The sequence below is a fragment of the Nelumbo nucifera genome, chromosome 6 (assembly GCF_055504915.1).
Source record: "Nelumbo nucifera cultivar China Antique chromosome 6, China Antique-T2T, whole genome shotgun sequence".
NCBI lineage: Eukaryota > Viridiplantae > Streptophyta > Magnoliopsida > Proteales > Nelumbonaceae > Nelumbo > Nelumbo nucifera.
The window spans coordinates 5,035,269-5,049,811 of NC_142654.1; the positions used below are offsets into that span (position 1 = coordinate 5,035,269).

Sequence of the window (14,543 nt, forward strand, 5' to 3'; positions counted from 1 at the left end):
TAGTGAAAGATAGTAGATATGTATCAACTAATGAATAGGTTGGAATTCTTTTAAAAATCATAGGACACAACAAATCAAATAGAGATACTGCAGACCGCTTTCAACACTCTGAGGAAACCATTTCACGACACATTAATTCCGCATTAAAGGCAATTTGTGAATTTGGCAAGGAAATTGTATGACTTGGTGATCTAACTACTGTACCGCCTGAGATACTCAACAATCCAAAATATTATCCATGGTTCGAGGTATCTCATACTATATGTGAGATAATTTTTTTAATTATTTATTCTTTATTAAAAAATCCATCACCAAACTGTATTATTTTTTCATCTGTAGAATTGTATAGGTGCAATAGATGGAACCCATGTTTATGCTTGTGTTCCATCTGGTGATTAAGTTCTATTTAGGTGAAGAAAATCAGCAACCACCCCGAATGTGATGTGTGCATGTTCGTTTGACATGCTCTTCACTTTTGTTGAGGCAGGATGGGAGGGTGCTACACATGATTCAAGAGTTTTCTTGGAGACAGTTGAAAACCCCGACAATATGTTCCCGCTACCACCAAAAGGTTAGCAAAACTATCAAATAACTCATCAGAGTTTTTTATTCAATACACTAATACATTTGTGCTATCATATAGGAAAATATTACGTAGTTGACTTGGGTTATACAAATATGCTTGGATTTCTGCCTCCATATCGATAAGAGAGATATCATTTAAGAGACTTTCAAGGAAGAGGTGGTCATCCCAAGAATGCCGAAGAGTACTTTAATTATATTCATTATTCATTAAGGAATGTCATAGAATGTTATTTTAGTGTTCTTAAGGCAAGATTCCCAATACTAAAGTTGATGCCTCCATACCCACTTCACAAGCAAATTAGAATTGTATTTGCTTGTTGTGTGTTACATAATTTCATTCGATTATCGAGAATCCAATATGTGTTTTGGAATGGTTTCCTTCAAGATAGTGTTCCCGTTGAAAGAGAGGGAGGAATGTTTCATGGTACAACAACAACAACTATTGATATTGGATCCCAGGCATCTAGACGGATGGAACAAGTTCGTGGTGAAATTATGTTCAAGATGACTGATATTTATAACTTACGTGTCAATCGCACCCGCCCAAGAAGTATACATATGAGGCAATCAAATTAGTTGGGAATTTTAATGAATTATTGAACAATTAATGCTTATGTGTTTTTAATTATGACATTGGTATGTTCTCGACTAATGATCATGTGCTAGTTGGAAATTTCACAAATCATTTGTTAGGTTATAAACAATTTTATTGTGATATGATATTCAATTATTTTGTTATTTACTCATGGCAACAAATCGAAGGGGACCAATGTGTCCATGTGGGCGTGGACGTATGAAATTGTGGGTGGCAAAAACCGAGAAAAATTACGGAAAATGATTTTATAAATGTCCAACTAGTGAGGTATAAGTCCAATACCAAAAAAATCATATTGATCAATATTTGTGTTTGACATGGATTGAGAATTATTAACATTTTTTTCTTTCAGCCACATGAATATGATTTCATGTGGGCAAATAACTACACCCCCGAAGAATTAGAAGTCCACATCATGGAATAGCATAATATTGCTCATGAACATGCAGATTACAAGAAAGAGCGGGTTGTTACAATTGGGGCTTGTACTTGTTGCTGTGCCATGATATATTTGATCCTTTTTTTGCTAATTTCGATTATCATTTTGTTAGTACAGAAATAGGATAGATACCACTAGAAGTGTGGTTAGTATGCCGCTATCATGAACTGGTGTATGGCTTTTTCATTTTGGATATGCTTTGTAGTTTTATAATACTAAAGTTGTATTATTAAAATTAAGGTTATTATGCTACTAACATGTACAAAAAATTTGAATGTGTAAGTGGGTCCCACCAATGGTATATACATATGGGGCCCACATTATGTATTATGCATATGCTGAAGTGTATGTGGGCCCAACATTGAAAAAATATTTATGGACTCCATAGTGAAGGATATAAATTGCATGTGGGGCCCACATTAATGCATTATGCATATGTCAGATGTACATGGAACCCACCTTGAAAAATATTTATAGGCTTCAAAACGAATGGCATGCATAAGTGGACTTACATGTGGGGCCCACATTAATGCCTTATGCATATGTTGAAATGTATGTGGGGTCCACATTGAAAAAATATTTATGAACTACATAATGAAGGGTATACATAGCTAGATTTGCATAGGGCTGTTCATAAGAAGGCCCAACCCGACCAAACCGACCAACCCGGACCGACCCAACCCGAGTCGGCCGGGTTTTCATCAGCACCAGTCGGTTTTGGGTTGGGCAAATTTATAAACCAAAATATCGGGTCGGTTTCAGTTTTCTTGTTTTAAAACCGAAACCGAACCAAACTAGTCTTCTACTAGTTCGGTAGTTCCTAGTTTCCTACTTAACTAGTCTTCTACTAGAACTAGAACAACCCTATCTTCTAGTTCATACTTAACTAAATTATATCTATCATAGTTTCTATAGTCTTTTACACCAAATAGGCAACCCATTAGGCAATTACAATTTGAATTAGGTACCTAGATTAGAATTTAGAAAGTTTCTTTAAATATAAATGTTTCAGCCTTCTTTCTATAAAACAGTTTGACTTTCTATTTTATTGTCTTATTGAATATTGATAACTTTTGTCTTTTGTCTTCTAACGTTTGTCTTATTGAATATTGAATATTGATAACTTTTGTATTCTATAAAACAGTTTTGTCTTTTGTCTTTATTGAATACAAAAGCTTTTTGAGTGGAATAGGGGTTAGTAAGGTTGACACTGGACCAAAGGTGAGACAAGTTTCAGAAAAAAGGTTTGACTACAGGAGCAAAATCGAAACCGACCCAAACCGACTCAAACCAACCAGGTCGGTTTTGCCTATTAGTGGGTCGGTTTCAGTTTCCACCTCAGGTAACCCGACCAGGTTGGGTCGGTTGGGAAAACTCCAATAAACCGACCCAATCCGACCCGTGTACAGCCCTAGATTTGCATGTGGGGCCCACATTAATGCATTATGCATATGTTGAAATGTATGTGGGGCCCACATTGAAAAAATATTTATGAACTCCATAAGGAAGGATATACATAGTTGGAATTGCATGTGGGGCCCACATTATGTATTATTTATATGCTGAAATATTTGTGAGGTCCACATTACGTATTATATATATGTTAAAATGTATGTGGGGTCCACCTTGAAAAAATATTTGTGGACCCCATAGTGATGGATATGCATATGTGGACTTAATGTGGGACCCATTTATGGTAAGTGCACGTGGGGCCCACAACTATGAAATGCATGTTTAAATCTGTATGTGGATCCCACGTGTTAAATGAATGGTTTGTTGGCTCACACAAGACATTCATATATATATATATAATACATATTTTTATGGAGTTACCAAACAGTCTCCCAGCTTTTATGGTCTTTTCGAAAATCTATTAAAAATGTTTCAACCAAATGGTCTTCTAAGATCTACTTACAAAAACTCACCTGGTCTTTTAACCATCAGATCTTGCAACAGATCTTTTAAAAAAGACTTGCCAAACATACACTAAAACTATTGAGATTTGGGTAGATCCTTTATACCAGTTTAGCTTTAAACTCTGAGTTTCCATTTAGGAATTAGGAAGGCTGAACGCAGCGGCTTCTGGCTTTCCGAGGTTGACTGTCGGTGCCGATATGAGATTTTCAGTGAAGCTATCTCGGATGGTTTCTTCTAAGCGGTCCAGTATCGAAAACCCTCTTAAACAGGCCCTCAAAGTCAAAGCAGCTCCAGCATTGCAGTTAGGACTCAGGAGGGAGGTGTTTAGGAATTAGGATTGATGCTGATTCACTGATTTCTCAAAATCAGAGAAATTTGTTTGTTTTTGTTTAAGTATCATTGCTGCCATGTCAGCAGATTTTTCAAAATTCGGTTATAAGTTTGTTTGATTATCTGTAGTGATTGTTGTATTTATGAAAACTATTTCCTTTAACCATGTCAGATGCCACGTCATTCCCAAAATAATCAACATCTCCTGTAAATGGGAATCATTGATTTCCTTTTTCAGCCCAATTTTAATCATTATTTGCTGATTGATTTGTCTATTTCTCAAAAATCCATCAAGTAATTTTTTAATAACTGACGTGGCTTTAATATAGGGCAGATTTCTAAGAATTCTGCATCCGTCCCAAACAGCATCTTAACCGGTCATTTTTTTGGACTGTTAGCTTTCAGCCTCTTTAGAATAGCTTATCTTGAGCGCTTCAAAGCAGTTGAACCAGATTAAAGGCAAGTTTGGCGTGTCTTTCTATGTGTTCTTTTGGTTGTTTATAAGGTGAGTAGACCAATTTTTTGTCTATTTTCATTTGGTTTACAGAAGATTTAGCTGTCAAAAATCAAAGCGGTGAAAAACCCATTTTAGGCTGATTTTGGGAAGTTCCAAATGAAGCTTTTCGTATTTTATTCTCACATAGAAAGACACTGCAAGACATGCATCTATCAAACATACTTTTCAGGCTACTCAGATCTTCGTATAAAATTCAATACATCTTTTGACTGTCAAAATTACCAAAAAATCTTCTAAAAAAGACAAACCAAACAAGCCCTAACTTATCCGGATCGCCTCAGCTCAATCCAACTTAACAGTCATGGTTAGCTGAATCGCCCTCATTAACATTAAGGGCACGTTTGATAACTCTTTTTAGAGATATGAAGTCTCAAATATTTAATTCTCAGATGCAGCCCAAGCTTCGGCTGAAGTCATGACTGAAGTTTTTCAGTGCTTTAGAAGATGCAGCCCAAGCTTCGGCCTCATTGCTTATTTCGAGTTTCAGCATTACATAGCTAAGATACCGTCCATTGCGGTATCAAACGTATCTAGGACTAGGAACCTGGACCTGCTTAATCATCAATATAGGAGGGTAGCTCGCGTCGCGCGTTAGATAATCCCAATTTTTTCTAGAAAAATATATTTGTGGAGGGAAAGATAACCAACAATGGATGGTAGCATGGCTGTTCGTCTGCAACACAGAGTGCCAGTTTTGGTGGGTGCTTCTCGCTCTGCTTCTACATGCTCCATATATGCTTCTATTCTTCATTTCTCAACAAAAGTGACAAATAGGTGCTTCGGAAGTAGAACACCTCGTCGCTTCATACTAGGCCTTGGTGCCGCATTTTTTCCTCAGTTCGTGGGCATGGCGGGTAAATGTGGAGGAAAATCTTTCTTCGCTTCTGCAAGACAGCAAGGGATCTCTTCCGTTGAACAGGTTAATTCTCACTTATTTATTGCTCTTGCATCCTGTTAATGCTTTTGGCTTCTATGACTCACTTAATTTTTTTTTTTTTCTAACGACGGTGCTCGTACTAAACAATGGAGATGCTAATGCATGAATAAAAGGGAACCATAATTTCAGGACTCTTACTAAACATATTTGTTCGAATTATGTTTGCTCCGTATTTTTATTTCGTGGGTTCTCTCGAATTTCTAAATTTTATTGTATAAATCAGTTATGATGCGAAATTGCAAATGGTTGTGGGATTTCTAAGAAAAATCAAAATTTCATAATCAGGATGAACATACTTGCTTTGTTTATTAGTTTTGGTCTACCCTTCCATATTTGGTTTCAGTCTTCGGTTTTGGATGGTTGGAGTTAATCGTTGTGCTCGAGACTTGAAGAAATTTGGGTCATATCCATTGTCATGGAATTTGGCGAAGACTTTGGAGGTTGAGCAAGAAACCTAAGATTAATTAGAAGAAATTTGGGCCATTAAGGTAGATTTATCTATTCTCATGAAAATTGCCCAAGTTTTTGTATGTTGAGGTTAATTAGAAGAATACTGTAGGTCTCCAGTTAATAATGGCTCTCAGTAAACGTTTATAGCCACAAAACAAAACCGTCTTTCTTATCTGCCGAGAATGCTTTGCTTTTTCCTCTCTAGAACGTTGAAATATTTACATTGTGGTTCTTAGTTATGCTGTGATATTGGTTATCTTTTTGAACTTGCTAATGTCACCACTAATCTTGTAAATGTCCGAATTGCTATTTGTATCCTACTCAAGTGTCTGATGAGCTATTTCTGTTCTGTCTGGAAGGTGCTGACAAATGTTGAATGGCCAGAAGAATTTCCGTTCAAGGAAGAGGACTTCCAGCGATTTGATGAGTATGGTTTTGTTGCCTAATCATGTCATATGTACCATCTTTTGGATTCTTCTTTGCATGATTTTTTGAGCATATTGGCTGTCTTCCTTTTGTCTGTCCTGCCTAATTTATTTGCCCTTCCATCTCAAGCACATTGTGCAAGATTTAAATGAATAGCTTCATTTAAGAGTATGATTTCAGTAAGCACGTTACTTTTATTATTTACTTGGAAAGGGTAACTCTATAAAATATTAAAAATTAAAAGTTAGAAGGATCTGTATATGAGAGAGGATGTACAGATGGACAAACAACCCCTGCCAATAATAAAGGATAACAAAGCAAGGAGCTCTTGCTATACAAAAGTGTCGTCTTTACCTTAGATTTTGCAAACTGATATGCAACAGAGTTCAGCTCTCTAGGATTCCATCTAAAACTTGTTGTAATTGAACTCAATATCTCCCTAATCACATTGGTCTACCAATCACAAATGGTTACCCCCAGCTTCCCTTCAACAAGCAAGGAAGAGAGCCAGCTTGCTGGTGAGAGGGGCTCCTATGGAGCTAATACCTCACTAATACCTCAGCTCTAGTGATGCCTGTTTCACAAATAAACCACACTACTCTTAATGGAGGCTGAAGTAAAAAGTAGCAAAAAACGATTTGTGGGTTGGTCGTCCGAGCCTTTTATCAAGAACTTTGTATGATTGATGAGGTCATCCAAGCCTTTTATCTAGAACTTTGTTTGGTTTGATGATAGGCAACATAATTCTAATTTGTATATTTTATTTTCCATTTATCTTTTCCTAGACGAGACATCTTGGTTCTTACTGATTTTATGCTTCATTCTTAGGCTAACAAATAGGTAAAAATGGAGCTTGTAGTATTTGATGCGGTCATAAATCTGGGACAGAATAATCTTTATTTGAATAATTAACTTGAACTTGGTTAACAATGTAGCATATTTTCTAAGTCACGTCTATGAGGTTCCATATTTTGTGATCAATTGAAACATAGTGTTCAATGTTGAATGAAAACATTTCATGTTTCTGAAGTTTTTGAGCATCTTGAGTTGGATGTTTGGGTCATTTCTCTATAAATTTGGTTTTTTTTTTGAATCTCATTACTTCATAATTCTAAACCAATAGAAGTACATTCCTTGTGTATTTATTTTATCAGTAATCTTGACATATATGGAACATCTTAGTTACCTATTTTTGTTCATCCATTATATTATGTTTGATGTGAGGTAACCTTGGATGCTAATAGCAAGAGAATACTTTGTGAATGATTTCTCAAGCCAGTAGATAGGTTCATTTTCCAGAGGCTGTCCCCCCTCCCAACGGAATTAAACTTTAGACAGGACATATTTGCATATGTATGAAATATTGTATATCTTAAAGCATAACAGTTCATTTTGGTAGGTCACCAGATTCTTTATTCTATGAGACACCACGCTTTGTGACACATATTGATGATCCGGCAATTGCGGCACTTACAAAATACTACTCTAAAGTTTTCCCACCTAGTAATACTCCAGGAGTGAGTCTTCTTGATTTATGCAGCAGTTGGGTAAGATAATTCTGACTTTTATGCTTTGATTTCTTCCATGGCTGCATTTGTATCGCTTATATTCTGATTACCTGCTGTCTTATGTTCTAGGTAAGTCATTTTCCAGCAGGATACAAACAAGACAGGATAGTAGGTCTGGGTATGAATGAAGAAGAGCTTAAGCGAAATCCTGTATGTTAATACTGCTCTCTTTTTTTTTTTTTGTTCTTTTTTTATGGTGGCGTGTGTGCTTTAGGGGGAGGGGTGTTAAAGTCTCATTGTTAGTAATTAAAGACAAGCCTTTGAATTAAACAGTTGGTGACTGGCACTTGTTGGACCCCCATGATCATCGTCATCATCTAAGCATTTTCCCAACTATATGGGGTTGGCTACATGCATCCTGTTTTGCCATTCTGTTCTGACCCTAATTATTAACTTGAGAGCACATGGCTAGGAAACACAATAGTTCAATTTGCAACCTGTAATAATTTTCTGTATTTTGTTTGAAATTATCTCTTGCGCTTATAAGTGTGTATGAAAAGGTGAAAACCGTGTGGGGTTTCAGTTGATAATTGACGAAAACCGGAAGTTGTGTTCTATTAGTAATATAACATCTATTTTTGTGCAATTATAGTAATTTCTTCTGGTTAGAATTCCAATTGCTTTATTTTCTCTATTTAGTTATCTAAAAACGGATTTTTATTTCAAGTGAGACATATTTGTGCAGAAGAAAGAATTATTCTAATTGTCTTTTAGCAAATTGCCTAGTAGCATTCCTTGAAAACACATGACAGTTGCAGGAAGTATTTTAGAATCATATATTCCATGCACTAGGTTTGTGCATCCTACCTCTCTTTTCTCAAACTCAATTTGGTCTTGCTGTAAACTATGACTATGCCATTCATATCTGATCACTTGTGAACAAATATCAACAGAACTTTTACATGTGGTATCTTCATGTACAGGTTCTAACTGAGTATGTTGTACAAGATTTAAATGTGAATCCCAAACTCCCATTTGAAGATGATTCTTTTGATGTCATTACTAATGTGGTATGTGACTCTCTCCAATACTTTTAATATCAACTGGCTCTTTTGATGTTATTAAGGTGGTTTTGAATCTATATCCACATAAAACATATAAGATTGTAATAACAGATCATGTTGAGATTTCTGCGGGAATGTTTCTTGAGGAATTTGGCCTTGGAATAGCTGCAGTTATACTGTTGACTTGTCTAATTATCACATATGCCCGAATATCTTTATTGAAAAATCTATCAGAGGACTATGTATAGTAGTCTTCTTATGTTGGATATTAAGTTAGTGGCATTAAAACATCAATCCATTTGTTTCATAGTCAACTAAAAGAAGTATAATAGGCCCTTGGCCAGATATTTTACAAGAACTTTTATCTTTGATTTTTGTTGTGAAGTTAGTTAATTGTTGGTCCATTTATAGATAATTCTTGATGGCAAACATCACCATTTTATAATACCTTTACCAATTTTAGCATATAAGTTTATCATGGTGCGCTTCAATTACAAAAGGACAAAATAGAGAACACACATAGAGCCCTTTTATTTGCAAAAACATGTTTACATTCTGTGTTCTAAGATCTCCATGACGCTAGCATTGTTCCAGCAATGTGTCTGTGGCCTATGGAGAGAACAAGCATTCTTGCTTACCATGAAGATGACAGTGCTTCATAGATCATACTATCCAAGCCTTTCATGTATGAATTTGTCATCCTTGCAGGTTAGTGTTGATTATTTAACCAAGCCAATTGATGTTTTCAAAGAGATGTATCGGATTCTTAAACCAAGGGGTCTAGCTATAATGAGGTAAGAACCTTTTGTACTTCCTTATATGCAAGGTAGAACTTATTGTTCTTCCTTTTATGCAATTTAGAATCATTTTAAGTGCACCATGAACATTAAAGATTTTTGTCTCATAAGCAATCACTCTGGTAACTAGTTCGCTAGTTAGAAAAATTTTATCCTTGAATATAAAAACTTATTCTGTTATCTCATAGATTAAATTGATATGGTGTTTAAGTATATCATTTTTCTTGAAAAGTTATGACCTATGATAAAAGTCATGCCCATTCACACTTGTGTCCCTTGAAATAATTAGAGAAAATGATTGATCAACTTTGGACAATAAGGAATGTTTCTGTTATATGACGCCATTTGGTGCGTTTTTTTGCACGGTCTTTCGGCTATTTACAAGTCGGAAAGATCGAAAATCAGTCTATTCCCGTTTGACACGAAAGATCTAGCCATCAAAAGACGTGGTGTCAAAAAAACGCGTGAAGCCCATTTTGGAAAAGTCCAAATGAAGCTTCTTGCGTCTTTCGCGTTTTAATCTCACGTGGAAAGACTCGAAACGATGCACGGAAAGACATGCATCTGCCAAACAATCTTCAGACTGCCCAGGTCTTATATCAAAAGCTCAATGCGTATATAGACTGTCACGACACACGGAAAGACGTGTGTCTGCCAAACGATCTTCTGCCCAGGTCTCTGTTAGAGCTATGAGAAGATATTTTCAAAAAGACTTGCCAAACACCAAACGGGCCCATACTTTATGGTGAACTGCTGCATATTGTTGTTAATGATTGGTCTTGTTATCCTTGGTGGTATTGACAATTGCTAATTGCCCACCCGTGTCTTTAAATCAGCTTTTCAAACCGTTGTTTTTGGACAAAAGCAATCTCCATATGGACTCAAACAGGTGATGCTGATCATGTTCTGATTGTTGGGTCATATTTCCATTATGCTGGAGGCTTTGAACCACCTCAGGTATTATGTGGTCAAACTCTTCCTGGAATCTGTCTTTCTTTTTCTTGAATTTACATAAGCTTGAACACATCTTGAAAACCGAAACTTTTTAATGAGAGTTTTTTCTTTTTCTTTTTTCCTCGCATTCCTGAGTAACGAGAACCTCCTTAGTTGACTATTTCTTGCTGGTAACTTGAACTGTTACTCAATAAATTTCTACTTAAATAACCAAGTGTTGCCACTGAGGATCTTTCTAATGATTTAATTAGCCTGATAGATCAGAATCAGATAATGATAGGAAACTTGGTATTCTCACAAGCAAAAGAAAAAGAAAAAAAATAAATAAAAACTGATCAAGGCATTATAAGTACACCTTGAGCGCTTACAGTATTTGGATCTCAAAGAAATCTCCACACAAACATTGCCCCTTATGCAGGCAGATGGGGAAGACACCATATATCTCTAGCTCTCTTCTCTTATAATATGAAATGAGAATTATGGCCCATGGTATCATCAAATGGCTGACAAAATGTTGCTTTGCACCTGATTAATATTTCCTATGTTAACGAATAAGAACTAAAAGTTTTTTTTTTCGGTAGACTTTAACCATTTAACTGATGATCAGTTGTATATTTGGCTTACATGTTTGCATGTTCGCTTTCAGGCTGTAGATATATCTCCCAATCCAGGACGTTCAGATCCAATGTACATTGTATACTCTAGAAAAGCATCCACTGCCTAGTAGACATCTGTTCTTATGACTGCCTTCTCTTTTCCAATGTGCACAAATTTAGAATTGCTTAACAAAAACGCTGCTAGTAAGTGTTGGGTTTTGCAAAAAGAATAGAAAATGCAACCGGACTACAAATTGTTTTATACTTTGAGTGGATATCCTTGTAAGTTGTAACAGTGGTATATATATTCTGTTCCCTCCCCTCTTTTTTAAACAGGTCATATTACATTTAGAAAATAATTGTAATATCTTTACAGTCAAAGACAAATTTAAAGTTGAGGAAACATTAACATGGGGTGATTCTATAATATTTTATGTATTTGATTGCAATAAAAGTTCTGTTAGAATTAAGAGTCAGTTGTGTATGACAGTGTGAAGAATGATTTCTATTTTCTAGTTTCTAGAATTGAAATTTGCAGGTGAGGTATTTGAATTCAAAGTTCAAACATTGACCTTGAACCACACGACGAAGCTCGTTTCCAACAATCAGGTGCAGTGCAGCATCACATTCCATGCATAATTTAAAAGAATTAATACACCCGTGCACTTTCAAGACCAGTGATGGAGAAAATGCAACCCAATTCCAATGAGAAACAATAGCCACAGAATAAGAACAATCTTATTCTTTGCCAACTGCGTACAGATGAGAATTGGGTTATGTGACAACTGACAAGTCGGCAAAACTTCATCCATCACTTTTTGAAGGATCATTCCCCAACTTGTTCAACTTGGACTCAATTAAAAACGAGAAATTCCAGATATGAAATGAAACTACAGAGTGGTGGAAGGAATTAGAATACTGAATATATATATACCAGTGACAAAACCTCTGTTGGGAGTTTGGAGAGGGAGAGAGAGGAGCCAAACCTAAGCCCAACCCTGCTTGTAACGCTGGAAAAGATCCTCGGTCTGAGCATTCTTGAAGGCACTGCAAGCAATGAGGTAGACCCAGATCAGAGCTACCAGGGCGGCTATGAGAATCACGTTTGCCTTCCTCCATTCCTTCCTCAAGTTTCCCAGGAGCCCCGCTTTGCAGGCGTTGCACCCGTAGCACAACTGCGACTGGTCATTGCTCCACATGTAGCAATCCGCGTCAGCTGTTGGGTTTATCGGGTTTACCCACATTGTCGGGTTCACGTACCCGTACCCGCATGCTGTCGGAGGCTTGCAACACCCTGACTGCCAACACAGTGCACACAAACACGAGTCCAGTGCTAAAGTCAAAAAAAGAAGAACTAGATGAAAGAAAGAATTCCAAAATCCAAACTGTGGGACCCATTACTCTTGGGAGGGCACTCGCATGCATGCCCTTGGATCAGAATATCCTAGTCCCCACTGTGCTCTGGAGACTGTACTAGTATATTGTGCAGAATAAGTAAGTGATCGACGGTGAGGGACTTGCCTGAAGAGGAGAGATGTGAGCCATGAAGAACTGATCGACGGTGATGTAGTCTTGGCTAAGCTTGGAACAGACGTTAGAGTTGGCGAGACAAGTTCGAATCTTGCCCCAATTTGCAGAACCGGTGACGTGGCTGCGGAGCCACGAGGAGAAACCTTCGAGCCTGTACTCCTTGTAGCCCCTGCGGGGTACGACGTAGCTGCCGTCGGGCCTGGTGACGACGAAAGCGAGGACGAGCAGGGCGAGGAGGAGCACGATGAGGACAGCCATGCAGAAGATGTAGAAGGCCAGGAGGCACTGACGGTTCCAGTAGGCGCCGACGAATCCCGCGAGAGATACCAGAAGGATGAGGACGCCGATGAGGACGACCGGCCACCGGAAATAGTGGACGCACTCGTTGTCCGGTTTCGAGGCTAGCCAGATTCCGGTGCCGATGATGGGGATTGAACAGAGGAGAGCCAGAAAGTTGAGGATGGCTATGATGTTGTTACTTACTGCCATGGCGGGTCTTTTTCTCTTTGAATTATATCTCTGTAATTCAGAGAAAACAGAAAGGAAACTGAAACTGGGGATTTGGTGGGATGAGAGGCAAAGGATTTTTAATGGTGGGTTGGGGATGGGGAGGGGCGCTTTGCTTTTTAGTCTCCACTTTAACACAGGAAATCTGGGCCCTGAAAGTGGGAATGGGAGGTGTGTAAAGCAAGTCTCCTTCCATATCCGTAGATGGTTGGGCTTTCGTTTCGAATATTGAAAGAAAACTCCCATCTTTCTTTTCTTTTATTGGCTTCGGACTTCGGGTAATTAATGGATCACTGGCAAACCAGTGATAAAAAAACAGGATTGAAAATCTCAAGTCTCAACCCTTTGATCCATGACCTAATATTTTCAAATGAAGTGTGGTTTGACTGACACGTGGAAATCAATGATCATCGTAAACATCGTATCTGCTCTCTGGCCTCCAAGTGGTACAATTGTGGCTTGAGATCAAGTTGTGTACGCATACGTGCGTGGCAGGACTTGCCACGTGGCTATAAGTGGAGTGTTTCTTCATTTATATTTTTCTCTGTCTTTTGTAAAATACAGCTCAGTAGCTCTGGATGCCGAGTGGATTCAGAACAACTCTTGTCTGTAGTTTTAAGGAAGGCGAGATAGTTGGATATTCAGCAATTCATTTCCATGAAGAAGAGGAAATAGAAGGTTCGAACCAAGTTGCGGTGGAAATCAAGGTTGTTCATACTACCAGAGAGCCCTCTTGATCTCGAACTTCAAAGGAAAGCCGAAAGCAGCATCTCTCAAACTTCGGTTCTTATTAGTTATTAACCTTTGAATCCACATCCAGCATTGCGGATTTAGTAAATGACCCACTCTGCTTTGAAGGAATAGATTTTTATGGAGAAGAAGAGGCAATAAGATTTTTGTGCTTTCCTTGCCCCCATTAATGTCTAACATAGTAACATCCAATGATTCGATGAGTGGGTACTAACAGAATCATTGTTTACCTTTGTTTCATGGACATCTTTAATTAGAATGCTTATCTGACTCAGAGTTTCAAATCCTCTGAAATTTAGGAACTTTTAGTTATGTTTGATCACCAACTCAGCCACTCTGTTCCATAACTGGTGTCCAATAAGGCTTCTTTTTCTTTGTCTGAAGCAATATATTAAAATGTTATCCCTGTAATTTCGCTTACAGAATTTGCTTAGTCAATCTTTAATATTATTTTCTAAAAATTTTGTTTCTCTGTATCTCTGAGTTGCTCTTAAAATCATATTCATTTCAAAGTGGGGTTAATTAGACCTGTTCTCTGTTCCTTGTTAGATTAGCCACATGCTTGTAGGAAGGCCAACTGTGACAATTTCTTCCGCTGATCTTGGCTGCTCCTGTCAAATTTGGCCACGTCATCCTTGTTT

At 37.4% G+C, this 14,543-nt stretch overlaps 2 protein-coding genes across 3 annotated transcripts; one reads left to right on the forward strand and one right to left on the reverse strand.

Moving 5' to 3' along the window:
- The first annotated feature begins 4,908 nt into the window (after positions 1-4,908).
- LOC104586598 (uncharacterized) lies at positions 4,909-11,599 on the forward strand. 2 transcript variants are annotated; one of them, XM_010243885.3, is made up of 8 exons: positions 4,912-5,302; positions 6,130-6,197; positions 7,596-7,743; positions 7,834-7,914; positions 8,688-8,774; positions 9,477-9,562; positions 10,402-10,522; positions 11,166-11,599. In XM_010243885.3, the coding sequence occupies exons 1-8, from the start codon at positions 5,033-5,035 to the stop codon at positions 11,241-11,243; spliced, it is 939 nt and encodes a 312-aa protein (XP_010242187.1). In that variant the 5' UTR covers positions 4,912-5,032; the 3' UTR covers positions 11,244-11,599. The 2 variants fall into 2 exon arrangements, with proteins under 2 accessions (XP_088746214.1, XP_010242187.1); XM_088890088.1 differs by lacking the exon at positions 10,402-10,522 and having other exon boundaries at positions 4,909-5,302; positions 11,166-11,377.
- A 309-nt stretch (positions 11,600-11,908) lies between these two features.
- Positions 11,909-13,497, reverse strand: LOC104586597 (tetraspanin-2). The gene is made up of 2 exons (XM_010243884.3): positions 12,637-13,497; positions 11,909-12,413 (listed from the first exon to the last, which is right to left on the reverse strand). Exons 1-2 carry the CDS (start codon positions 13,396-13,398, stop codon positions 12,102-12,104), a joined length of 1,074 nt encoding a protein of 357 aa, XP_010242186.1. The 5' UTR covers positions 13,399-13,497; the 3' UTR covers positions 11,909-12,101.
- Between the last annotated feature and the right edge of the window lie 1,046 nt (positions 13,498-14,543).